At 52.6% G+C, this 26,871-nt stretch overlaps 1 protein-coding gene across 9 annotated transcripts in view; it reads right to left on the bottom strand.

Moving 5' to 3' along the window:
* The window catches only part of SGIP1 (SH3GL interacting endocytic adaptor 1), a 91,412-nt gene that overhangs the window by 1,413 nt on the left and 63,128 nt on the right, over positions 1-26,871 (bottom strand). For 4 of the 9 annotated variants that reach the window (XM_064147448.1, XM_064147453.1, XM_064147450.1 and 1 more), the window contains 11 exons: positions 26,575-26,649; positions 23,209-23,655; positions 19,720-19,844; positions 18,503-18,629; positions 13,845-13,904; positions 7,171-7,282; positions 5,633-5,788; positions 4,207-4,339; positions 3,159-3,361; positions 1,488-1,552; positions 583-747 (listed from right to left, as the gene is read on the bottom strand). In XM_064147448.1, coding sequence (XP_064003518.1) covers positions 583-747; positions 1,488-1,552; positions 3,159-3,361; positions 4,207-4,339; positions 5,633-5,788; positions 7,171-7,282; positions 13,845-13,904; positions 18,503-18,629; positions 19,720-19,844; positions 23,209-23,655; positions 26,575-26,649 — 1,668 coding nt within the window. Of the gene's footprint in view, positions 1-582; positions 748-1,487; positions 1,553-3,158; positions 3,362-4,206; positions 4,340-5,632; positions 5,789-7,170; positions 7,283-13,844; positions 13,905-15,385; positions 15,446-18,502; positions 18,630-19,719; positions 19,845-23,208; positions 23,656-26,574; positions 26,650-26,871 lie in introns of all 9 variants that reach the window. The other 5 variants (XM_064147457.1, XM_064147451.1, XM_064147454.1 and 2 more) reach the window with 5 other exon arrangements.

Here is a 26,871-nt window from a genome sequence, read left to right as displayed (position 1 = left end):
ACAGAGACTTGGTTTTGTTCTGCAGCAGTGGGGCAAAACCCACAATGTTTGTCTTTATATTTGTTTTGCTCTGCAGCAATGGGGCAAACCCCACAATGTTTGTCTTTCTCTGCAGCAGTGGCAAAACCTCTTCATGGAGCTCCTCGGGACTTTGCCTTTCATGCAGAACCCACGGGCAGAAAAGAGCTGATGAAATTCAGGGCTCTCATAAGCACCAGCAGGCTTTGTTTCACGCAATGAGCTCTCCCCCCCGCTCTGTCACCAGCCACAGCATGCTGTGGCAGGACCTATGGGCTTGAACAGTCAAGTAATATAGAGCAGGGACAGTCTCCAGCATGCCAGCAGAGAGAGGATCATCAAAAAGATGGGCAGGTATTGCAGCAGGCTGCCCAGGGATGTAGTGCAGTCACCATCCTTTGAGGTGTTCAAGAAGCCTGTGGATATGGCACTTGGGGACATGGCTTAGTGGCCATAGTGCTGGTGGGTTGATGGTTGGACTCAGTGACCTTAGAAGTCTTTTCCAACCCAAACATCTCTATGGTTCTGTGATCAGGGACTGGTATGCCAAGAGAAGGAACCTACCTGCTGCAAACCTCTTCTTGATGAGGGAGAAGCGGTAGCCGGTGCCAACGAGCTCAATGTCGCAGCTGGACAGCGTGCTGCCCTCGCTGGTGAACTGCACGGCCAGGGGGGCTGGGGTGCTGGGCCCCTCTGACAGCTGGAATCTGGCCAGCAGTGACCCAACACCTGCAAGTTAAAGTCCCCCACAAAAGTTTTACAAGCCAGGGCCAGGTTTGCCAGCAAAGGAACTGAAATGCCCAAAGTGCCCTGTGTGAAGCTCACTCCCACAGCTGTACCTAACCCAGTAGCACCTCTGGGAGGGACTTGAGCCCAACTCCCTCATGAGAGATTAGGAACAATTTCTTTCTGCAAGAGTAGTCAGACATTGGAACAGGCTGCCCAGGGAGGTGCTGAAGTCACCATCCCTGGAAGTGTTTACGAAACATGTAGACATGGTACCTGGGCCATGATTTAGCAGCCACAGTGGAGCTGAACTGGTGGTTGGACTCAGTAATCTTAGAGATCTTTTCCCACCCAAACAACTCTGATTCTAAGATCCCTCCCATCAGATTTTCACTTTTCATACACCCCAGGAATATGAAGCAGCTGAGCTACAGGGATGAAATGACCTATGAGAGGTTGCTGTCGCCACAGTGGAGGCACAACACCTCAGAGCCTTCACAGAGAGGGTCAGTGGAACAAAGCACATGGCAAAACACCTCATCCAAACATGGTGTGCCAAAACAGTTGGCAAAGCAGCAGCAGTGGCACCTGGCCCTGCTCTTCAAAGCCCTTTCAAAGCTCCCAGCTGTCAACAGCATCCTGCCCTGGCAAGCACCAGCAGGAACCTGTGTGTCTGGGCTTGTGTGCAGGCAGGAGAAATGGGTCAGGTTTAAGTATTCCAAGTTAGTAGCTTGCAGGATTACCTCCATTTTCTGACTTCTGGGAGATGTCAGGGATCTTCCACAGTATCCTTTGCTGCTCAGCATTCCTAAAAACACAAGAGAAGGGCGTTTCTGTAGAGAACAAGAAACCATGAAGGAGTCACTTGAATTTAGCTAAGAGGATATGTGGGCTGAGGGGAGCAGCTCTGGTGTTGCTCTTCAGAGCTGCAGTTCTAGGAGCTTGGCTTTGAGCAGAGCAGAAAAACACTGAAATTGCACTTCAGGCAGAGGAGAACCTCATGAAGTTCAACGAGGGCAAGTGTAGGGTCCTGCATCTGAGAAGGAAGAATTCCCTGCAGCTCTACAGGTGAGGGACGAAATGCTGGAAAGAAGGTCTGCAGAGGAGGACCTGGAAGTGCTGGGGAACAAGTTGCCCAGGAGCCAGCAATGTGCTCTCATGGCCAATAAGGTCAATGGTCTTCAGGGGTGTGTGAAGAAGAGTGTGACCTGTGGATCAAGGGGAGTTCTTCTCTCCCTCTACTCTGCCCTAGGGAAGACACATCTGGAGTCCTGGCTTCAGTTCTGGGATCCTTTGTTCAAGGGAGACAGGGAACCATTACAGAGGGTCCAGTGGAGGCTCCAAAGGTGCTGAGGGGCCTGGAGCATCTCTGTGAGGAGGAAAGGCTGAGAGCCCTGGGGCTGTGGAGCCTGCAGAAGAGCAGACTGAGAGGGAAATGCTGCAATGCTCAGCAAGAGATAAAGGACCTGTGGGGACAAGAGGATGGAACCAAAGTCTTGTCAGTGGTACCCAGTGACAGGACAAGGAGCAATGGGTACTAACTGGAACCCAGGAGCTTCCACCTGAACAGAAAGAGAAATTTCTTTGTTGTGAGGGTGCTGGAGCCCTGGAGCAGGCTGCCCAGAGAGGTTGTGATGTCTCCTTCTCTGGAGAGATTTCAAAGGCACCTGGACATTGCTATCCCGGGTGAGCTGCTGTGGGTGCCCCTGCTTTAGCAGGGAGTTTGGACTGGATGATCCCCAGAGGTCACTTCCAACCCCTGCTATGCTGAGGTTCTGTGGCAGAAGTGGGGCAGTGAGGCTGTGCTGTGCCCTGCTCCCGTACTGCAAAGGTATGCTCACACTGATGGCAGCAGCAGCCATGCACTTAGCTGTTCAACAAGTGAGTGGGTGTAGCTCTTCAGGACGTGGTCTGCTGGTTGTGATGCTGGGTAGAAGGTTAGACTTGATGACCATAGAGGTCTTTTCCAACCTTAATGATTGTATCCCTCTCAGCTCTGGATAAAAGCAACCAAAGATCACAAAGTAAGGGTTGTTACTCTGCTGCCTACACAATGGGAGCGGCTCTGACTGTTTGCTTGTGGGCATGGCAAGCAATAAGAGCTCAGAGAAGGGTTGCATGGATCCTCCTGCAAGAGGAGGACAGGTTTGGGTCCCCAAAGTGCCTCAGCTCCATCCATAAACATATCCTCAGGACAATCCCAGGGAGGCTGTGGATGTCTTCTCCCTGGAGGTATTCAAGACCAGGCTGAATGAAGCCTTGAGCGACCTGCTCTGGTGGAAGGTGTCCATGCCCATGGCAAGGGGGTTGGAGCTGGATAATTCAGGTTCCTTCCAATGCAAACCAGCCTGTGAATCTATGAATCCCAGCAGAGCTGGCTTAGGCTAACCCATTGTGGGATGAGCATTTCCTACCAGACAGCAGGAGGAAGCACAGCTTGAAGTTTGGTTACTCCTCCATCAACAGGGACGAGGAACTGGACGTTGTTGAGAGCTACTGGGGCGGTCATTGCCTCTGTGTTGTATTTGTAGTCGATGCGGAGGTCAGTGCTTGCAGGGTCACAGCGCCAGCTCACTGCAAGGTTTAATGGAGTAGACTGAATACCCTGGGCAGACACCTTCCAAAATGACAGAAAAAACATTTAGTTTCCGCAGGGCTGAAGGGACAAATCCCATTTTACAAGACGCACTCATTGCATTTGGTTTCAGAGGTGGCCAGCAGTGGAGAGAGAGGATTCTGCCACTCTGCTCTGCTCTGAGACCTCACATGGAGTACTGTGTCCAGCTATGCCACCCCCAACACAAGAGAGGCATAGACCTGCTGGAGGAGGCCACAAAGATGATCAGAGGGCTGGAGAACCTCTCCCGTGGGGACAGGCTGAGAGAGTGGGGGCTGTTCAGTCTAGAGAAGAGAAAGCTCTGGGGTGACCCTTATAACTACACTTCATTATCTGAAGGGGATCCACAAGAAGGCTGGGGAGGGACTGTTCAGAAGGGCCTGTGGTGACAAGATAATGGGCAATGGTTTGAAACTGGATCAGGGGAGATTTAGGTTGGACATCAGGAGGAAGTTCTGCATGAAACCCTGGAGCAGGTTGCCCAGTTGTGCTTGAGGCCCCATCCCCGGAGACATTCAAGATTAGACTTGATGTAGCCCTGAGCAGCCTGATCTCTTCGGAGGTGTCCCTGCTGACTGCAGGGGGGTTGGACAAGATGACCTTTGATGATCCCTTCTTCCAACCCAATGTAATCTGTGAACCAACACCTGGTATCCTCACAGGACCTCTGTACTGGGCTCAAACCCAAGCAATCTAGGGACATGCAGAGGGGACTAGCAGGACATGTCCTCACCTCACCTCATCTCCACTCTGCACTAAAGAAACACCAGCATTTACATGTTCTAAGTTCATCACACATATTTATTTTTGGCACAGTTGTATCTCACAGAAAAACCAACCCTTACCTGGTATTTGAGCATGTCCACATTGTAATAGGTGGCCTGCGGTTTCTGTTCCGATACCTTCTTTAGGTGAGTCATCAGATTTGGCATGTTGACCCAGAACTCCTTTGTGTTGGCATCACTCTGCGTGTTATCACTGCACAAAGAGAGAATTAACACTTCTTGAGAAGCACCTCAGCAGAAGAAAGCTTTTCTGCAAAGCCTGCATGGCAGCAGCACCAGCCACCAGCTGGGAAACCATTTAATTCCACACACAGAGAAGTACAGAATCACAGAATGGTTTAGGTTGGAAAGGACCTCTGTGATCACCCAGTCCAACCCTCAGCCCAACACCACCATGGCCATTAAACCACGTCCTGGAATGCCATGTCCACACGTTTCTTGAAGTCACTTCCAGGGATGGTGACTTCACAGCCTCCCTGGACAACCTATTTCAACGGTACTCCAAGTACTGCCTCCCTCCCTCATGTTTCTAACTTGTCCTCAGATACCTCCAGGGAGGGACAACAGATGCAAGCTGTAGGTCATCTCAGTTTGCAGACAGGAGGTCTAATGAGCAGAGAGGCACAAACTGAACAAGCCACATCAAAGGATTTGTTCTGATGTTGCTCCTCTGCCTGGCAAAGGAACTGCTCTCGGAGGGAGCACTCCAGCAGGTATTTCAGGGCTTAGAAGCACAGAACCACAGAGTCATTTCTGATGGAAGGGACCTTCAAGATTAACCCAGCACTGCCAGGTCACCACTGAACCATGTCCCTCAGCACCACATCTCCATGGCTTTCAAACCCCATCCTGTGGGATGGGAACTCCACCACTGCCCTAGGGCACCCTGTGCCAGGCCTTTACATCCCTGAAGGAGAAGAAATTGTTCCTCCTGTCCAACCTAACCTTGCCTGGCACAACTTGAGGCTGTTTCCTCTTGTCCTGTCACTTGTTCCTTGGGAGAAGAGACTGACTCCCACCTGGCTCCAACCTCCTTTCAGGAAGTTGCAGAGAGCCAGAAGGTATCTCCTCAGCCTCCTTTTCCCCAGGCTGAATGACCCCAGTTCCTTCAGCTGCTCCTCACAAGACTTCTTCTCTAGACCCTTCACCAGCTTTGCTGCCCTTCTTTGGATATGTTTCAGCACAAGCTTGAGTATTACCTTTCCAAAACCGGGTCAGGCTTCCAAGGAAGATACCTCGGCCTATGTGGTTTTCCAAAGCACTCTATGTTGCCCACAGAAGAGGTAGATGCCCCACCCCTGGAATAACTCCAGCTCAGGCTGTCTGGGGCTCTGAGCAACCCACTCTAGTTGCAGATGTCCCTGTTGACTGCAGCGGGGGTGGACTTGATGACCTTAAAAGATCCCTTCCCACCCCAAACCCCGTGTGATTCTCTGTTTCTCTGGCAGCTGTCTCTCCTGTGGGATGCAGGTGAGGTGGCTCTTACCAGCAGAGGAGCTGGGGGTTTGGCAGGACGTGCTCCAGCCTGTTGTAGTTCAGCACGCGGAAGGTGAGCACGGCGGGGCTGGGGTTGTTGGCGAAGTGTCGGGTGATGCCCGCGGGGAACGACAGCACCATCTCCCCCGTGATCTTCACGATGCACCTGCAGCGCCCGGCGCACAGACCGAGGCGGGGGGGAACGGGGACAGGGATTTAAAATGCAGCAGGAGAGGAGAGGGTTGGCAGCAGGGATGGTGTGGTGGCAGCCCCCCCGTGTCCCACCCATCAGGCCTGGGCGAAAGGATTCTTGTGGTCTTCAGCTGGGGTGAGCTGAAACGACCTCAAAGGCTGGTCGTGTGCTAAGAGTGGAGACAGACACGGGAGCAGGTTGTCCAAGGAGGCTGTGGATGCTCCATCCCTGGAGGCATTCAAGGCCAGGTTGGATCAGGCCTTGAGCAACCCGGGCTAGTGGGAGGTCTCCCTGCCTGTGGCAGGGGGTTGGAACTGGATGATCTTGAAGGTCCTTTCCAAGTCAAACCATTCTGTGAATCTGCAATGTTTATGGCGATGTCCCAGGGCCACACCAACCTTGGAACCCCACCTTGTGCTACACACTGACACCCCAGCAAGCACAACACTAAGCCCAGGGCATCTCCTTTTCTCCTCTCCATCTCTCTAAAAGCTCACCAAACTCTCCACAGCAGCCCAAGGCTGTCCTAACACCATGGAATCACAGAATGGTAGGCGTTGAAAGTGACCTCTGGAGACCACCAAGTCCAACCTCCCTGCCAAGGCAGAGTCACCTAAAGAAGGTCACACAGGAAGATGTACAGGGTGGGGTTTGAATTTCTCCAGAGATGGAGACTCCACCACCTCTCTGGGCAGCCTGCTCCAGTGCTCCATCACCCTTACATGCTCCCCATGTTTGAATGGAACTTCTGATGCTCCAGTTTGTGCTCTCTGCCCCTTATCCTGTCACTGGGCATCACTGGAAAAAGTCCCATCCTCCTGCCACCCACCCTTGGAGTATTGATCAGCATTGATGAGATCCCCCTCAGGCTGCTCCTTTCCAGCCTAAGAAGCCCCAATTCTCTTAGCCCTTTCTCATCACAGAGATGTTCCAATCCCCTCAGCATCTTTGTAGCCTTTTGCTGTAGCTTCTCCAGCTTGAACCAGGGAGCCCAGAAGTGGACACAGTCCTCCAGCTGTGGCCTCACCAGGGTAGATTAGAGGGGGAGAAGAACCTTCCTCCACCTCCTTGATGCACCCCAGGATGCCATTGGCCTTCTTGGCCACAAGGGCCCACGGCTGGCTCATGGCCATCCTGTTGTGCAGCAGGACTCGCAGGTCCTTTACCCCAGAGCTGCTGTCCAATGGCTCAGCCCCCACCCTGTGCTGCTCCATGGGGTTGTTCTTCCCCAGATGCAGGCATCCACTCTTGCCCTTTGTGAATGGAATTAGATTTCTCCCCACCCAGTTCTGCAGCCTGTCTAGGCCCAGGACCTCCCGATCTGAGCACCCAGCCCCACTTTGGCCAGCACCTACTTGCTGGGGTCAGCCCCTTTGAAGTATGCGTTGACGGTCTCGGTGAAGGCGGCGGCGACGGGCAGGGTGTCCTGTGCCCCCATGGTGAGGGGGCTGGGTCCCCTTGATGAGCCTGCAACAGAGCAAACCCCTCCAGTTCTTATGTGCAGAGACGAAGGGCACCAATCCCCATCACCACCGCCACCCCAAACTGGAGCCAGAGGGTGCTCACCAGGACCCCCAGCTTAGGTTTATGGACGAAGGACAAGAAAAAAATACGCCCCCAAGCTTTGGATGAAGCTTTGAAAATGTTCAAATTATCTTTGCCTCCCCCCCCAAAAATAACCCAAACCAAAGCAAGCAAAGAAAACCCTGGAGGAGCCCCAGCCATGAGCAGCATGCAGGGCAGGGTGAACCCCCTCCGCACAGCTCCGGAGGGGTGCCAGAGGCAGGCATTGCATGACAGTTTTTGCAGTAGGATTTTGGGCCCCACGGAGAAGGGCTGGGCAGGTTCTTTGTCCCCTGCCTGGAGAGCTCAGGCTGCCTGTGGGAGCTTGGCAACTCTGAGCTCCTGCTTGTGGGCACCCCAAGCTGTGGGGACTTCAGTGGTGCCTGGCACACTCCTCGTTCCTGGCAAATCCCCCACATGGCTGCTCACCCCACAGCGCCACAGGGGCAAACCTGCAAACAGTCAGAAATGTGGGATCCAGAGAGTCACAGAATGGCAGAGGTCGGGAGGGACCTCTGGAGGTCATGGAGTCCAACCCCACCCCCCTGCCAAAGCAGGATCACCTAGGACAGGTCACACCGGGATGCATCCAGGTGGGTTCTGAAAGTCTCCAGAGAAGGAGACTCCACAGCCTCTCTGAGAAGTCTGTTCCAGGGCTCCAGCACCCTCACAACAAACAAGTTTCTCCTCCTGGGTTCCACTTTGTGTTCATCGCTCCTTGTCCTGTCACTGGGCACCACTGAGTCTGGCCCCATCCTCTTGCCTCCCATAGTCCTTTAGCTCTTGCTGAGCATTGATCAGATGCCCTCTCAGGCAGGCTCATGAGTCCCAGGGCTTTCAGCCTTTCCTCCTGACAGAGATGCTTTGGGCCCCTCAGCAACTCTGGAGCCTCCACTGAATTCTCTCGAGTAGTTCCCCGTCTCTCTAGAACTGGGGAGTGCAGAACCAGACTCAGTACTCCAGCCGTGGGACTCTGAATGCACAAGCACCAGAGGCAGTGGTTTGGTTACCCTGTGGTTTATTCAGATGATGAAAAACAAGGAGGAGAAGTTTGTTTTGGTCATGCTCTGTGTGCATAAATAATTTATCCCTGGATGAAATCACTCAGCCCTGCACAGTCAGACACAGTTTCCCTTTGCTGACCTGGAATGTCTGTCCCACATCATTTTGAGGATGAAAGGATTACTGCAAGAAGCCTTGGATGTGATGGGAACACAGCAAGGGGGACAACATCCAGCTCCTTTGTATCCACCACCAAAAGAAGAGTGAGGAGAGGCTGCTGCCATGGCAGATCTCTTCCCAAAGGAAAAAATGAAGTTCAGTTTGGGGTCAGTATCTTGACCCCCACCTTATGTAGAAGGCACTCCTCCCTCAGCCACCCAAGAAAGCCCTCAGGAGGTCACCACCCATGCTCTGTCAGCACCACCTGATCTATTTTTCTACAACATGTAGTTTTGGAACCTCTTTTCCACCAGGTTAAGGACAAAGATTATCTTGCCCCACACCAGATGAAAAAAGGAGTAGCAAAGGCTCTGGAGGGGCAGCTGAGTCTGAACCTCCTTTACTCTCATTTCAACTGGAAAAGAGCTCTAAGAACATGACTCTAACACTACCATGTCCCAAAGGTTCCTCAGCTGCTCTTCCCCAAACCTGTCCTCCAGACCTTTCACCACCTTTGGTGCCCTTTTCTGGACAAGCTCCAGCACCTCAATGTCTTTCTTGGAGTGAGGGGCCCAAAACTGACCCCTGGATGTGAGGTGTGGCCTCATCAGCAGCCAGTACAGGAGACAATCACTTGCCTGCTCCTGCTGGTCCAGGCCACAATGCTGGTAGCCCTCTTGGCCACCAGGACCCACGGTGGCTCATTTTCAGCTGGCTGTTGACCAACACCTCCATGTTCTTTTCTGCCTGGCAGCTTTCCAGCCACTCTGCCCAAAGCCTGGAGCCTTCATGGGGTTGTGACCCAGGCACAGGACCTGGAACCTGGCCTTGCTGAACCTCATCCCATTGGCCTTGGCACACTGACCCAGCCTGACAGTTCTCTCTGCAGAGCCTTCCTACCCTCAAGCAGATGAACACTCCCACCCAGTTTGGTGTCACCTACAACCTTAATGAAGGTGCACTCAATCCCCTCCCCCAGGTGACTGATAAAGACATTAAAGCAGAGTCCATTTGCAGGGTCTGAAGCAGGGAGGTGAAAGTGGGCAATAGTGCAGCCCAGGGCTTTGTTTGGAGCACGCAAGCGTGTGCCAGCCTCAGCTGAAGATTCAGTGCCAGCCAGCCTGGGGAGAAGGGCAGCACCTCCCCAGGCAGCAAGGTGAGGAGGGAACAGCAAAGCAACTGAGCAAAATGCAGCATGGTTTTGGTGAGCTTCTCCTGTTCTCAACGATCATCCCTTGCCTTCTTTACCCTCTGCTTCCCTCCCCTGCCCTGCTGCTTTTTGACCTCGCCTCCGAGCGGCTTGCAATGAGTTTGTGGTGATGTATGGCAAGGTCCTGGCTTGCTGCTGCAGATTTGGTGAGACTTTGGACACAGGAAACCGGGATTCATCATGTCTCCAGGGAAAAGCCCTTCTGTCACAGAATCACTGTGGTTGGAGAAGATCTTTAAGATCAAGCCCAACCCTTACCTAACTCTACTAGGGCCACTACTACACTATATCCTCAAGCACCATATCCAGATGACCTTTAAATACAATCAGGGATGGAGATTCAACCACTGCTCTGGGCAGCCTGGGCCAGGCCTTGACAACATTTTTTGGGATGAAATTGATCTTCTTGTCCAACCTAAACTTCCCCTGGGGCAATGTGAGGTAGTTTCCTCTCATTCCATTTCTTGTTCCTTGGGAGAAGAGACCAACCCTTACCTGGCTACAACCCCCCCCAACCTCCTTTTCTCCAGGGTGAACAACTCCAGTTCCCTCAGCCACTCTCAGTGTGTCCAGCTGTCCCACAGCACAAGACAGAGCATCTCACCCCCACACAACAAAACCCATCGTCACCCCCACATTATTACCCTAATAAGTCCAGGGGTTCAGTGTGTCCCCTTCTGGGACACAACCCTGGGTTACGCATCAGGGACTCAGCAACCATCCCCTTCCAGAGCAGACACTTCATGGCAGCACCAGAGTCATGTGAAGGCACAAGGCTGCTCCCTAGGCCCCCTCTGTCATGCCTGGCTGGCTGGCAGAGGGAACATGCAGGGCCATGGGACAGCTCCACAGATGGGCAGGGTGATGTATTTTGTTACCAGTTCTTCCCACAGACACCACTGGTGAGTGAGCAGAAAGCACAGGGAGAGCATCCTTGCTCCCCAGAGCAATGAACCACCCAACACATCACTGAACCCCAGCATGGGATCATCCATGGAGATCATCTGGTCCAACCCCCCTGCATCAAACCCAGCCAGCTATAGTGGGATATTCTCATCCCACCCACACAGGAATGCAGATGAGATGCAAACCTATCAGTGCAGGGTGGCTATAGAGGGATGAAAACTGGAGGTATCACCCAGCAGATCTTCTGGTTATCAAGCTTATCTCAGCAGTGAAGGTTAGAGGGAGGTCTCTAAAACATCCAGCAGCATCTTTGGAAATACAATCAATCATCATTCTTTGGGAGAGAAGCAATAAATCCAAACACACACGTGCTCCAACTGCTGCCAGGTTTAGCCTCAACCCTGCCCAAAGCATCAAACAAGGAGTTGGTGTCTTCCATACCAGTGAGTCTTTTCCCTGACCTGCCAGCTCTGATTTCTCCCACCATTTCTCTGGGCACAGATGAGATATTTCCAAATCCTATGTCCAAGAATAAACCAGCTCAGCTCACATACCTCCACTTCCAGGCTCAGCTGGCCTCTGAAAGTCTGAGTTCATCTCAACAGCTACAAAGCCTCCAAGCCTCCTCCACGTTTCTAATCTGACTTAGAATAAAAAAGCACATGGATGCATTTGGCATTCAGGATTCTCATTTCCTTCTGCTCTTCCCTCATGATCCTGCATCTTCTTCTTTTAATGGCTTCAGAGGCTGAACAGCTTTTGAAAGGAACATTTTCATGTAAAAAGCAAAAGCCTATTTTAAGCCTTAGAATTCATTTCCAAAAGGCTGAGAGACAGCTGAGTTGCTGTGACACGCCTCCACCAGGCTGACTGCTTCAGAAGGCATTTTTAGAACCTTCACCTTGATGGAATGACCTGATCACACAGAAAGGAAAAAGAAATCCACCTCAGAGAGCTTTGGATCCAGTCACAAGCAGTGCAAGAGGTTCATTTGCCTTACTTTTCCCTACACAAGGATGGAAAATAGAGGCATGGAGCAAGGCCAGCTGAGAAGCAGTGATCTTGGTACCCAGGAGAACATCACCAAGGCCACACCATGTCTTTTCACACACACACAAACTACCACAGGTTCTGCAATTCCATGAAAGAAAGCCCAGAAAGAAAAGGTTATTGCTCTTCACAGGATCCCAGCATGGTGGGGTTGGGAGGCACCTCTGGAGATCATCCACTCCAACCTCCCCTAATTAAAACAGGGGCATCCACAGCAGCTTGCCCAGCACCACAATGCCCAGCTGGGTTTGAAAGCTCTCCAGAGAAGGAAACTCTCCATCCTCTCTGGGCAGCCTGCTCCAGGGCTCGAGCACCTTCACAACAAAGAATTTTCTCCTTCTGTCCAGGTGGAACCTCCTGGGCCCCAGTTTGTGCTCACTGCCCTTTGGCCTGTTGCTGGGCACCACTTAGAAGAGCCCTGCCCCTCTCCTGGCCTTTCAACTCCTGAGCAATAGACACCAAACTTAACAGATCTTCTTTTACCTCTCTAGAGATGATCACTGATGTTCAGCTTCTGGTTTTTTTAAGCTGGACTCAAAGATTTAAGGCTAGAGCAGGAAACAGTGTGTGGAAGTGCAACAGCTCCTTCCTGGGATGCAAGATGAACTCTAGCCGTGATGTCTGGACAAATTCACCCCACCTCAACTTTAGACCATTCACATGGCCAAAACAAGGCAGAGGAATTCAAACATGCCTTTGAACCCCCAGTAATACCCCAAACCACAAGAAAACCCCATATTTTAGATGCATTTGCAGAAAGGAGGAGGAGGAGGAGGAGGAGGAGGAGGAGGAGGAGGAGGAGAGGGCAACATAAAGCAAGGGGTTGGTGGGAATGTGCAATGCCAGGGTACATGGATGAAGGGAAAATGTTCCAAGAGGGTGGCTTCAACACAGCCATCACCCAGCATAGCCCTCACCAGCCCTGCCATGCCCTGCTCAACTCTTCCCAAAGCTCCAGGCAGGTTGTTGGCACCTGGTGAAGGAAATTCAGGAAAGCATTTTTTTGCTGGGACCAGCAGAACTGCACTGAGGATCAGAAGGAAGCAGTTTCTCCATGGCCTCCTCCTAGAACCAAGCCAGCAGCTGCCTTCAGAGCAGGCACCATCAGAGCAAAGACCCTGGAGTCCAGCAGCTTTGGCTGATGAAAAGCTAAGAACCATGGAATTACAGAACTGTTTCAATTGGAAAAGACCTTTGAGACCATCAAGCCCCACTATTGCCCCAGTACTGCCAGCTCACCACTAAACCATGTCCCTCAGCATCACATCTCAACAGCTCTGAAACCCCTCCAGGGGTGGGGACTCCATCCAGCCCCTGACAATCGTTTCCATGAAGAAACTGTTCCTTGTGTCCAACTTAAACCTCCTCTGGCACAACTTAAGGCTGCTTCCTCCAAAGCCTCCAGTCACAAGCCTGTCTGCCCTCCCTGAGACATGGCTGCTCAGAGAAGCTAGCATCCACCCCAAAACAAAAAGCTCTCTTCACCCCACATCCTCCCCAAAAGCAACCACGAGAGACCCCAAAACCCACAATGCCTCCTACCAGCCATGCCAGCAGCACAGCCTGGTGGCATTTCAGCTCTGCTTGCTGGTGCTACCAACACTCTCCCAACCTTTTGCCATGGAAAAAAACCTGTGGATGGAGGTGGGGAAGAAGCTCTGGTTTGGTCAAGAATCCATCATCACCCTTTAGTTTTTAACTAACTGCAGCGTGTCACAGCCTACACAAGGAGCAGCTGGCAAGGGAGAGCAGAGAGAAGCCCTGGTTGACAGAGTCAAGTTCTTCGGCAGCGCAAGCGGCTTCGCTCTCTGCTTTTCTCCGCAGTCTCAGTGGAGGTTTGCTTGGGTTGCTTTTGTAGGAAACAAAGAGGCAAACAGATCACAGGGACAGAATTACAGGATGGCAGAGGTTGGAAGGGACCTCTGGAGATCATCTAGTCCAACCCACCCTGCTGGAGCAGGCTGATCAATGGCACGAATCCAAAACGATTCTGGTTGAACTTGTGACGTCATCTGGGTAGGCATCGAATTTGGCAGGGCAAAGGCAGACTGGAGAGGCCTCTGGAGGAAACCCCGGGGAGCAGAGAGCAGGAGCGAGGGGGAGCAAGGCGGTTACCGGCTGGGGCTGTGCACTACTTACCTTCGAAAGTCAAATAAAACTTTCCTCTGTCAAACCAAACGAGGGAAGGCTGTTCATTCTCTGTATGGCCGGGAGTTGAAGCGGGATGGGGAAGGTTAAGGAGAGGGAAGAGAGAAGGACACAAGTGTGAGTCAAAGAGCAGGTCATTTACCTCGCTACGGGGAAGGGATGAGGCGCTGCAAGCCGGTCACGTGCAAGGACAAGGTGAGGGAGGCTCTGAAACATGGCGGGAGGTTGGCTTAGGAAACAGAAAGCAGGAAGCAAAGCTATGGAAGCCCAGATGGAAGAGTGGTTTTGCCTGCCTGGGAAGGATTTTTGGGAGGGGTCTCTTTTGGTTTTTCTGTGGTCTAAAGAAGAGACTTCCTGGCTCATGCACTCTGTTAGCAGCAGACTCTAACCCTGCTGGCTTTGGTCCTCTTCACCTCTGGTGACATCTCTGCTATGCCACCAAGCGTCTTGCCAGTGGGATGCTGCACCCACATGCCATACCAGCGTGCACAACCCAGTGACAGTGACACAGAGGTGCTCTCCTGTTGCGTTTCAGGACATAACACTTGCAGATAAACAGACACACGCACACGGAGCAGGGGGGAGCTAACTGCAATTTCAGAGAATGGTTCTGCTTGAAAGAGACCTTAAAGATCATCTAGTCCCACACACCCCCTGCAGTGAACAGGGACACCTCCCACGAGATCCTAGAAGCATAGAGTGCTTTGGACTGGGACCTTAAAGATCATCTAGTCCCACACACCCCCTGCAGTGAGCAGGGACACCTCCCACGAGATCCTAGAAGCATAGAGTGCTTTGGACTGGGACCTTAAAGATCATCTAGTTCCATACCCCCCCAGCAGTGATCAGGGACACCTCCAATTAGATCCTAGAAGCATAGAGTGCTTTGGACTGGGATCTTAAAGATCATCTAGTTCCATACCCCCCAGCAGTGATCAGGGACACCTGCCACAAGATCCTAGAAGCATAGAGTGCTTTGGACTGGGACCTTAAAGATCATCTAGTCCCACACACCCCTGCAGTGATCAGGGACACCTCCAATTAGATCCTGGAAGCACAGAGTGCTTTGGACTGGGACCTTAAAGATCATCTAGTCCCACACACCTCTGCAGTGATCAGGGACACCTCCAACTAGATCCTAGAAGCATAGAGTGCTTTGGACTGGGACCTTAAAGATCATCTAGTTCCATACCCCCCCGCAGTGAGCAGGGACACCTCCCACTAGAGCAGGTTGCACAAGGCCTTCTCCTTTCTCATCACAACCACCAGGTCCTTGCACTCACATTGCTTCCAAAGCCACCTCAGACACCAGGGTACTGCTGAAATAACTGGGGGAGGGGGTTAAAAACCAAACCCTTTGGACTTCAGCAGGTGAAGATCTTTCACCTCACTGTCCTTTTTTTTTTTTTTTTCAGTTACTGAGAAACTGTCATGCAAGGTGCTGCAAGTGGTTGGTGCCAGGGCTCGGGGTGCCCACAGCCACCAAGCTCCAAAGGCAGATGAGTCGGAGGTGCCCAGGCTTTGTACAGTACCTGCAGGCGTCTCACAGCGCCTTTCAAACGCGGGCAGTTTGTCAATTAAAGCATCATCTTCTGATAACACAAGCAGAAGAAACGCCAAAAAAAGGGAAGAAAACAGAAAAGAATGAAACTAAAAGAAAAAGGAAAGGAAAGAAAAAAGGCAACCACCACAACAAACCAAGCCACGAACCCCAGCCGAAACCAAGCAGCGTGTTGCGGCAACGGCAAGAAGACAGAGGAGGGCTTTGAAGGAAGGAGATGATGGAAAGGGCACTGACACAGAAAGAACAGCTCCCTTCTTTGCAATCACTTGTTCAGAATGCACAGGAGACCACACCAAAGGCAAACCAGACCAGCACAGAGGACAAGTACATCAAAGAAGTCTTCTACATGCTCATGGACAAACTCCATTGGACTTTGCCACAGGGGACGGGAGACAGAATCACAGAATGAGATTGGAAGAGACCCCTGGAGATCATCAAATCCAACCCCCCTGCCAGGGCAGGTTCACCTAGAGAAGGTCACAAAGGAGCATGTTCAGGTGGGTTTGGAATTTCTCCAGAGATGGAGACTCCACCTGGGCAGCCTGCACCACTGCTCCACCACCCTTAAAGATGGAGAGTGAGGTGGAACCAGACCCAGTGGCAAGCTGAGGGCTGCGGGCAGCCCCAGCCTGATTGGGGTGTCCCAGCACTGTGGTGGTCACACAAGACCCTCAGTGGCCCCCAACCTACTGCCACGCCTACAGACCTTCCTTGCTCCTAGCCCTACACTCCTTACACTTCATCTTTTCCTCTTTTGGTCTGAAAACCCCAGGAATTAGAAGCTCTCTCTCCTCCTCTATGGGCTTGCAGCCTGGTGTGTGGACGCCCACCCAGCACTGAGGCACCAGTGCTCCAGCCACCTGGGCACAGATGATAAGGAGATGCTTGGACTTTCCCAGAGCTGTTCCCAAACTGTCACCTTGGTAGGGACAGTGGAGGAAATGCTTGGGTTTTCCTAGAGCGGTTCCCAGACTATCGCCTTGGTAGGGACAAGAGAAAGATGCAAAATTCCAACTGCCCTGCCAATTCCCAGACCAAACCCTGGCAATGCAGCACTCACCACTTGGGCTGCATGGTGCTGCAAGTGCAAAAGCTCAGCCTGGGGGTCCTTCTCCCGGCTGCCCCATTTAGTGTCCCTCTGCCCAGGGGTGATCCCAGAGCTCAGATTTTGGGTTCTACTTCAAGGAAATCCCCCACAGGGAGGATTTCCCTAGGAGACACTAGCTTAGGAGGGCACAGCTGCTTTCACCCCCCTGCAGCCACATCAGCCCTGCTGCTCATGGTGGGTAGGTCAAGAAACATAAAAAGCAGATTTTGCTCATAAAAATAGGCTAGAGAGAAAAAAGATGAACTCTCAAACAAGGGGCCCACCACCTGCTCAGCCCACAGGAGAAGCAAGCAGCCTCATTTCGTAGCCACTTCTGCCAGCCTCCTGAGACCCCCATGACCATCTCTGTCCTCAGCCTAGCTACTCCCCTCCACCAAAATCACGTTTACCACCACAGCTCCTTGGCCATCGTGCTCACAGGCACTGGCTGAAGCCACCACCAGCCCCAGGGATGGGCTGCAGGCCTGTGGGCACAGATAGGACCAACAGAGAACACAGCAGGGATGCTCAGGGCTGACCAGCCCCTTGCTGAAGATGCAGTTAGTTTCCAGCAGCACGCTGTGACGGTGACCGACAGCCGGCGAACAGGTACAAGCATCTACAACACCTCCAGAACAAAGCAAACAGCAGGATGGAGACGGAGGCTGGAGACGCCAGCAAGCCTACAGCGGGCTTGGGTGGCCACCAACACCATGGGGACAACTCCTGCTGCATGGCTCAGGCCACCTCACCATCTTCCAGTCAGCAAAGATGGTGTTGGAGTGGCAGTAGTGCCGCTCCCCATGGCTTGTAAGGCGACAGCTGGTGGGAAGTGCAGCCAGGACTGTGGCTGAGCACGTGGAGACCAGCAAGGTTTGGGTTTCTGGAGGGTTGAGGTTTCAGCTCTCTCCACAGGGACCAACTGCCAGCCTATGCCAGCCATGGCTTGCAAAGCTCCTTCCTCACCGTGCAAACCAGGTGTGCTCATCACAAAAGACAGAGAAAGGAAAGAATAAAAGGAGCAGAGATGTTCTTGGGAGAAGATGGAACAGTGGGGAGCAAGGATGGGATGGCAGGGATGGTGGAGGAGGGAGTGCTGGTGGCCAGCACAGAGGCGACGGAGAGGATAGAGCAGGGGGGCACAGGAGGACCCAGCACATGGAGCCTGGGAGTTGCCAGCCAGACTTTATTTGCTGGTCTTGTCTCTAGCCCCAGAAGTCAATGAGGTTTGGCAAACCCCTTCTTTATCAGCCTATTCCTCCAAAAGAAAGCTGCAGCACTCTGCTCACGTCTAAGAGATCAGGCTAATGCTTTGGAGGAACTTTTTCCAAGACCTCATTTCCTGCTACCACTTCAAGGAGAAAGAGATTCAATTAGTTGTCTCCTGGATCCCACGCTCTGGCTTCCAGCCCCCTTCCATTCAAGAAGCAGCATCCTTCTTTCCCTCCCTTGCCCCCAAAAAAACTTATTTTGACCAAATTCACAGACCACAATCACATCTTAGAATGTCTTAGGTTAGATAGGATCTTTCAAGGTCATAAAATCATAGAACAGTTTGGGCTGGCAGAGACCTTAAATATCATTCAGTTCCAGCCCCCTACCATGGTCAGGGACACTTTCCACCGGACCAGGTTGCTCAAGGCCTCATCCAGCCTGACCTTGAACACCCCCAGGCAGGAATGGGTTAGTCCAATGTTTCCACAGTGAGCAGGACCATCTTCAACTAGATCAGGTTGTATCTCCCTTGGTGACAACCTCTACCTTCACCAAACCTTTATTTTTCACACTGCTTAGAGCTGCCCCCAAAAAATCTTCCCTAGCAGCATCCCCTTCATGATCCAGCACCTCCCCACCCTTCAAATCCCTCTTTGCATGGAAGAACCTGGCAGACATCGATGAAGGTGAACCCAAAGAACAATCTAGCAAATGACAAGGCCCTTTTAAGGAGGTTTGAGAGGTAGGAAAAGTGAGAGAACAGCAGTGCTGTTGTGTTTTTACCAACGGTGGGAGTGGTGGCTGCGCTCAGGGAGTTGGTGGAAGAGATGGAAGAAGTACTTTCAGCACGGGCTAAAGGTGCTATCGGAGGAGGGCTGGAGGAGTGAATAGGAGGACTAAAAGGCCTGGACTGTAGAAAAACATAAAAAAACCAGAAGTTAATGAAAATACAACACACTGATATCTGCATCAAACAAATAGAAGCTTTCTCCTGAAGCTAACAACCCTCTGAACCTCCAGGCTGGCCCCACTGGGTTAGCGCAAAGCTGAACAACATGGGTTGAAAGAATCAGAGTGGTTTGGGTTGGAAGGGACCTGAAAGATCATTCAACATCCCTGCCATGAGCATGGACACTTTCCACTGGACCAGGTTGCTCAAAGCCTCATCCAACCTGGCTTGGAGCTTCCACAGCCTCCCTGGGCAACCTGTTCCAGTGTCTCACCACCCCCACTGTAAAGAATTTCTTCCTGATCTCCAGCCTGAATCTCCTCTTTCATCCCAAAGCCATTTCCCCTTGTCCTATCTCTACAGTCTCTGGTGGAAAGTCCCTTCCCACCGGTTCTTTCAGTGCCAATGGACTTTAGGCTAGGCCTAGAAAAATGGCAGATGACTCCCATGGTCTTTTGGGTCTGGGCATGTGGTGTCCCCATCTGCAGAAAATGGGACCTCTGAGGGCCTATAAGATCATCTTAGTGCATCCAATATGGGGAAGGCTGTGGTGACCACTATGTGCCAGCTCATAGAGACCAACTTGCTGAATCCTTACAGATCCTTGGAGGATAAATTCATATCATAGAATCATGGATCAGGTAGGAAGGGACCTTTAAAGGTCAGCTGCTGCAGCCTTCCCGTGGTCAGCAGGGACAGCTGCAACCAGAGCAGGTTGCTCAGAGCCCCAAACAACCTGACCTGGAACAGTTACAGGGATGAGACACCTACCACCTCTCTGGGGAACCTGGGACAGAGTCTCATCACCCTTAGTGCTAAACATTTCTTCCTTCTCTCCAGTCTGAACTTCTCTCTTTCAGTTTAAAGCTGTCAGACATTTGTCTTGATGACCAAATTCTACAGGACTTTAACACACCCAGACAGCAGCTGCCTATTACTTGCTCCTAATGAGTTCCCCCCAGCATTATTCTCTCTGAACTGCAGATGCAGGCCCACTCCCCACCCCAGGACACGTCTCCTACTTGCCATGCTCCTGTCCCACAGAACTCACCACATCAGCCACGGCAGTGGGCTTGCCTGGGGGCAGCTTGGGCCGGGATGGAGGCCGGGGGGGTGGCGGTGGTGGTGTGCCACAGGCAGCCAGCGGCGTGCCAGGGCGAGCCGGTGATGAGGAACCTGCAACAAAGAGAAGCTGTGAGTGTAGGCAGGGTGAACCCCACACCTGCTTATCCCCTGGTCCCCCTGCCCACCCACGTCCCATCTCAAATGACAAAATCATAGAAGGGCAAAGCTTGGAAGGATCCTCTGAAGATCATCCAGTCCAACACCCCTGCTAAAAGCACCCCACAGGGGCACCCACAGGAGCCTGACCAGGATCACAATAGCAGGGGGCCAGAGGAGGAGACTGCACAACCTCTCTGGGCAGCCTGCTCCAGGGCTCCAGCACCCTCAGAACAAACAAGTTTCTCCTCCTGTTCATATGGAACCTCCTGGGTTCCAGTTTGTGCCCGTTACCCCTTGTTCTGCCACTGGGCACTACTGAGAAGAGTCTGGCTCTGTCCTCTTGCCCCCAACAGGTCCCTTATCTCTTGCTGAGCATTGCTCAGATCCCCTCTGGGGCTGCTCTTCTGCAGGCTCAGCAGCCCCAGGGCTCTCAGCCTTTCCTCCTCACAGAGCTCCTCCAGGCCCCTCAGCATCTTTGGAGCTTCTGCTGGACTGTCTCCAGTAGTTCCCTACCTCTCTTGAGCTGGGAAGCCCAGAACTGGACCCAGATGTGGGCTCCCTAGGGCAGAGTAGAGAGGGAGGAGAAGTTCCCTCAGCCTGCAAGCCACACTCTTCTTCATGAATGCCAGGAGCCCATTTGCCCTCTAGGCCACAAGGGCACATTGCTGGCTCATAGGGAACTTGCTGTCCCCCAGCACTCCCAGGTCTTTCCCCCTGGAGCTGCTTCCCAGCAGGTCACCCTTCACCTGTACTGCTGCAGAGGTTGTTCCTCCTCAGCTGCAGAGCCCTACACTTGCCCTGGTTGAACTTGATGAGGTTCCTCTCTGCCCAACTCTCCAGCCTGCAGCAAAGGCTTCTGCCCCAGGAGCTGATGGTGGCCACGCATGCCCCATACAACCTCTCCCTGACCCTTGCTCCACACCAGCTCCTTTGGATGGGAGTCACTTCTCAGGACTGGTGAGGGCCAACAAGCTCCCAGGGGTCAAGGAGCTCCTGGGGCAGCCAAACTGTTGAGTTGGGTTGGTCTTCTAGTAAGGGGAGCCTGGTGAGATGGGCAAAGCTTTCTCAGAGAGGACAGGTGGAAGAGCAAGGTTATCAGATCTGCATTTCCAAGTGCTCTGGGAGGCTTTCAGAGGTCTTGCTGTGGCTGAGGTTTGTGTGGCCTCGAGCAGCCACAGCCTGACTGCCAAGGGAGGCTTTCTGCAATGAAATCACAGGTTTCACAGATTCTTTAGAGGATGCCTAACAGAGTCTTCTGCTCCATGTAGAGAAATCCCTTCCAGGGTAAATTCAGCACTAACTGGTGATGTACCAAGTCAAGAGGAGTGGCAAGAGCAAGGGAGGGAACAGTAACCCCATCAAGCAGGACAGCCAAGGTGGCATCTGCTACTAATCACTGTGGAGGAGAGACTCAGGTTCACTGTTTTTGAGGTGATGGCTCAGATTAAGGAAATATCAAAGCTACCTCTGTAGGAATAAGGCCAACAAGAAACAGTTGAGACAAAGGTTGGGCTTGTTTAGAAAACAAATCTTGTCCCTCATTTGTGCACCCCCAAAACCCAAGCTTTATTTCCTTAGAAGTCTGATTTGGGGACTAAGACTTTGCCTTCCTTATCCCCATAAAATGTTGACAAAATGGAATTATCCAAGGAAAGCAATCTACAAACAGTGGTTGATTGTGGCAAGGTAGACACTTTGAGCTCCACCAGATGCCAGCTTTCATGCAGGAAGTTTATTCCTCAACTAGTTCAGCTCTGTAGGGGAATCAAAGTACCTCTAGCTAGAAGCTGGTGTAGAAGGTAAATCAGAATGAAAGCAGAAGCCTGCTGGGATGCCAGTCCCTTAAACCCTGCCTGGGTGACACCCACCACGGACAGGAGGGTGTCCTGGGGTGGTTCTACACCATGACATCCTAAAGTTGGACACCTTGGGAACCTGGGAATGGTGGAGATAAGAGGGTGGCAGGTCCACAGCACACAGCCCTAGGATGCAGCTTTCCAAAGCTCTGTGTGACTTGTGTGTGTGTTAGAGTGAGCTGGGTGGGGTGGGGCTGAGGGGGTGGTGCACTGGAGAGGAGGTGTGGGTTTTCTCAAACAGGCTCACTGAGTGGGATTGCTTCATCAATCCCCAGGTGTGGAGTCACCAGCACACCTCCATCCTGCAGCCTTTCACTCAAAGCAGCTGTTCAGGTGGCAGCAGGATGGAGAACAGTGGAGGTAGGAGTTTGCTGTTTACTGCTGTTGCTCTCCTGGAGACATCCCACCTCCAGCCATTACCACTGTCAGCTGGATGCTGTAGCCTCAGTGCAGACCACAGCCCACCCACCTCAAACTATCACAGAAGAGCCACCACCAGTGAAACAAAACCACACTCAGGAGGCCACATGCAGGAGGTCCCCCTACACTCTCCCCTGGAGGTGACAAGCCACCAGAGCAGATGGCATGGCATTCAAGCTCATAGGGGGCTGGGCAGCTGCACACCCAACTGGCCCATCATCTCCTGCATGGGTGGAGATGCTTGCAAGGGGGTACACTCTCAAAAATGATCCTCAAGGATGGTGGCTGGTGGAGATGGTGAAGTGCAGATCATTGCTTCACCAGTAGAGCAAGAGCCCAGGGGTTGGCTGCTGAAATAGCAGACTCAGGCTGCACCTGCTCAGCCACCACGGGGGAGCTTGTGTAAGCTGACCTCCGCCAGCTCGCCTGCCCCGATGGGCACAGAGACATTAATAATTGAGCAGGTGAAGCCAGACACATCTATCAGGTTCTGCCCCTGCCAGAGGTTCACCTTAGAAACTGGTTCTCCAGCTCCAGCTGGGCATCCACGGCTCTCACAGCTGAGGGACCGAGAGAGCTGCAGACCCCTGCCACCTCTGAGCTGCGAGTTAGCTGGTGTGGGCAGCTCTGGGGTGACGATCTGCAGGGACCTGTCTTGCCTCCAACAGGCTTAACCCTAGCCTGCCTCTGAGGCTCGCTCAGATCATCTGCCTGGGACGTCTCCACCACCATTCTCTCGGAAGCCTGCTGAGGACAGAGCTGCAGCAACAGAGCCCTGACCCAAGTTCTACACCAGGGGGTTAAGCACACAGCAGAGGTGGGAAGGGCGGTTCAGAGGAGCTCGGGGAAAGGCTGTCAGACGCAGCAGACACGCAGCAAGGAGCAGGGGGGACAGGACACAGGAGGCCGAGGGACAGACGTGGAAGCGGGAGGCGGCCGGGTGGGAGCGCGGGCACCGGGGCACAGGCACAACCAGGCGGGAAGGGAGGGCGGATGCGGTCACGGCCACACCGAAGCACACCCAACGCCGCGGGACGTACCGCTGGTGCTTCCCGTGCCGCTGCTGGCGCCCGGTCCGGGTGAGGAGACCACCGTGCGGTAGGTGGGCGGTGGAGGGGGAGGTGGGGTCGCTCTTTGTCCCAGCCCAAAATCTTTGGGAGAGGCGACCGGCTCCACGTTCTCCTCCTTAAGGTGAGGCTGCTCAGAAACCTTCTTGGGAACCTCTTCCAGGTGGAGCGGCGAGGGGAGCGGGCGGCTGGGCTCGGCTGCTGGAGGAGCATCGACCGCCGGTGGGGACGCCGGCTTTTCCCGGCGGGCCAGCTCCGGGGCCGCGTTCTCCGGGGACTGATCGGAAAAATTGACCCACTTGGCTTCTGCGTTAAGAGCGGGAGACTTGGGGGACGGCACGGGGCCAAAAATGCTGTCCAAGTCATTGATGGACGGGAGCTTGTCCCTTTTGAGCTCTGCTGTTGCTGGCTGGTCCCCTCCTGTGGTCAAAGTAGTTGATTTTACACTTAGCATCAACGGAGAGCGCTGCGGCCGCGCTGTGCCCTAGCGGGGCTCTCCCTAGCTGGAGCAGACGGCGCTCTGAAAGCACCGCTGCCGCTCAGCACGGAACTCGCGGGCAAGAAAGGCTTCGGCACAGGGCAAGAGCCACGCATAATGAACCATCCAAAGGCTGGACGAGAGTGAACATGCACCACAAGCCAAGCCCTCCTCTTCTTCCTCCTTGTAGACTCCTATAACATACAACTGGCTCTCAGCCTTGCTTATGTTGTGTCTAAATTGTCCACCACTGCCACGGAACAGGTTGAAAGGGACCTTTAAAGGTCAACTAGTCCAATACCCATGCAGTCAGCAGGGGCATCAACTACAGAGCAGGTTGCTCAGAGCCCTAAACAATCTGATCTGGAACTGTTCCAGGGATGGGGCAGCTACCACCTCTCTGCGCAGCCAAAGCCAGGGTCTTAATGTCAAAACTTTCTTCCTTGTCTCTGGTCTGAATCTCATTCTTTCAGTGCTAACCATCACCCCTTGCCCTGTCACAACAGGCCCTGCTCAGATGTCTGACCCCAGCTTTCTGATCAGCCCTGTGAAGTACAGAAAGGCCACCAGATCTTCCTAGAGCTTCCTCTTCTCCAAGCTAATTCTGTCATTATCATCACCCAGAATCATCAGCAGACACCAAGCCGATGCAGCCAGCTCTCTTGCACACTCCATTTTATATATACACATATATATATTTATAATCACAGGTGTATAAATATATATAAGCATGGTGGACAGTCAAGACTTGGAGGTGGTCATGCAGAACAGGAAAGCAGACAGGGTGTGTGGATGTCATAAGAAAGAACCACAGACTGGTTTGGGTTGGAAAGGACCTTTAAAGACCATCTAGTCCAACCCAGCCCCTGTGCAGTCAGCCTAAATCAGGTTGCTCAAAGCCTCATCCAACCTGACCTGGGATGGTTTCAGTGATGAGGCATCTACCATCTCTCTGGGAAACCAGCAGTTCACCACCCTCAGCACAAAAGCTTTCAGCTGCAAGCAGCAGCTGGCAGAGGTATTTCAGGTATTTTAAGTAGAGAAGTATTTTAGGGCTCTGCCACACATCAATATGCAGATATGATTTCATCACCAACACAGAATGGTAGAATTATTAAGGTTGAACATGACCTCTATGATCATCAAGTCCAACCTTCTACCCAACACCTCCATGACCACTAGACCATGTCCCAGAGCACCACATCCACTTGTGTTTTGGACACTGAGATAGGACTCATCAGCAAAGCATTTCACGGCCAGTGGATGGAGATCCTCTATCCTTCCTCCTATGCATTTATCTTCCTCAAGGACCTTTACTCATAGAATCATAGAATCATTAGGCTGAAAGGGACCTTAGAGATCACTGCTGCATCCTCCTGCCATGGGCAGGGATGCCTCTCAATTAGACTTGGTTGTCTAAGGTCTTGGTCATGCGTATTTGGCCAAAACTAATGTGTCCTCCAGCATCCCACCCCTGTCCCTCCCTTTGAGGGAACCATCTGCCCTGCTCCATTTAGGAGCTAAACCTCAGATTTCCTATAGCAGAAGCAGATTGACCTCTGCACTTATGTTTCTTGATGCACAAGCTGATGGGTGCAGCAAGCCAGATGCCAGCAAATGAACCATCACACATGGCTGGGCATTGCATTTGCTCTGGTTGATAAGTCTACAGGCATAGCTGGACACTGCTAGTTTGGCTGCTTGAAGAGAAACATCAAGAGATGGGAGAATGAAAGGAATATTGATGGACAGAGCAGCAAGCTCAGAGCCAAGGACTTCATGAGTGATGTTAACGACACCATGAGGTGCTCTTTGTGCAACAAGATGGTTTGTCCTCATATAATGTCCTACCCAAAGACCAGAGTTTGCCCTCAAAACCTGCACCCCCCAGCAGACAGCACCATGAATTATGCTCTTATAAGCACTTTAAGTCCCTCTGGCTGCAGCAACATCCAAGAATGGTTTGGGTTGGAAGGGACACGAAAGATGATCTAGTTCCAACCCTCATTCCATGGGCAGAGACACCTTCCAACAGATCAGGCCTTGAACACCTCCAGGACAGGAGCATCCACAACCTCCTTAAGCAACCTGCTTCAGTGTCTCACCACCCTCACTGTAAAGAATGTCTTTCTACCTTTCATCCCTCAACCCCTTCCTGCAAGCCATCTACCATCTCATTGCCTCCTTTTCCCATCTGCATCCTGGGCTGCATGACCAGGGAGGGCTTCTCCCACCTTGCCCAACAGCAGGAGACATTTGGGAGGGCAGGAGCAGCTCCCTAACACCTTTGGGCACCTACTACCCTGTTATTTGATAACCACAGACCATGCAGTGCTGCTCCAGGTGGTGACAATGCTTGCTCCCAATTCCCAACATTATTGATCCCCAATTTTGAGCAGGATCATTGAATGGTTTGGGTTGAAAGGGACCTTTGAGATCATCTAGTTCCAGCCCCCATGCCATGGCGGGGACAGCTTCCACTAGGACCATGGTGCTCAAGGCCTCACCTGTGCCTTGAACACCTCCAAGGATGGGGTATCCATGAGCTCCCTGGGCCACCTGTTCCAGTGTCTCACCACCCTTACCCTCATGTTGTATTTAATTTCTGCAAGTTGCCAAGAGCATTAATTCCACCCAAGTGATACCAACTCAGGAGGTCAAAGCCACCTCTGCATCACTTGTAAAGCATCCCCTTGCCTACAGCATCCATAAAGCACCACAAACAGTAAGGAACAAGGATGCTCAGGGACCCAATCCATGTCCCAAACATAGCCAGAGTGACCTGACCCCCCCCCCCCCCCCCAGGATTCTGGATGGCTGTAGCAGGGCTGGACAGTGAAGCTGCAATTCCAAGCTTTTACCTAATGCCACTGTGAGAGGAGAGGCAGTGCGCGGTGGCGTGGCCGGGATGTTCTTCGGTGGGAGCGGTGGAGGTGCTGCAAGAGAGAGCAGAGAGAGAAAAAACATCCAGCTGCAGAGTGGGAATGGGCATGGAAAGGGACATCTGCTGCAAAGGGGGATGCAGATCCAGCCCTGGAGGAGTGCTGGGCCAGCAGGAGCAGCCTCACAACCCAGGAGCCTACTGAGATACCAGCAATTGCTGGTGGCCCTTTCTGGCAGGGGGTTGGAGTGGGGGGTCCTGAATGGATTTTAGGGGG

This window comes from Pogoniulus pusillus, chromosome 8, assembly GCF_015220805.1.
Source record: "Pogoniulus pusillus isolate bPogPus1 chromosome 8, bPogPus1.pri, whole genome shotgun sequence".
NCBI lineage: Eukaryota > Metazoa > Chordata > Aves > Piciformes > Lybiidae > Pogoniulus > Pogoniulus pusillus.
The sequence above is the reverse complement of the archived record's forward strand: the minus strand, read 5'-3'. Positions and strand labels throughout refer to the sequence as shown.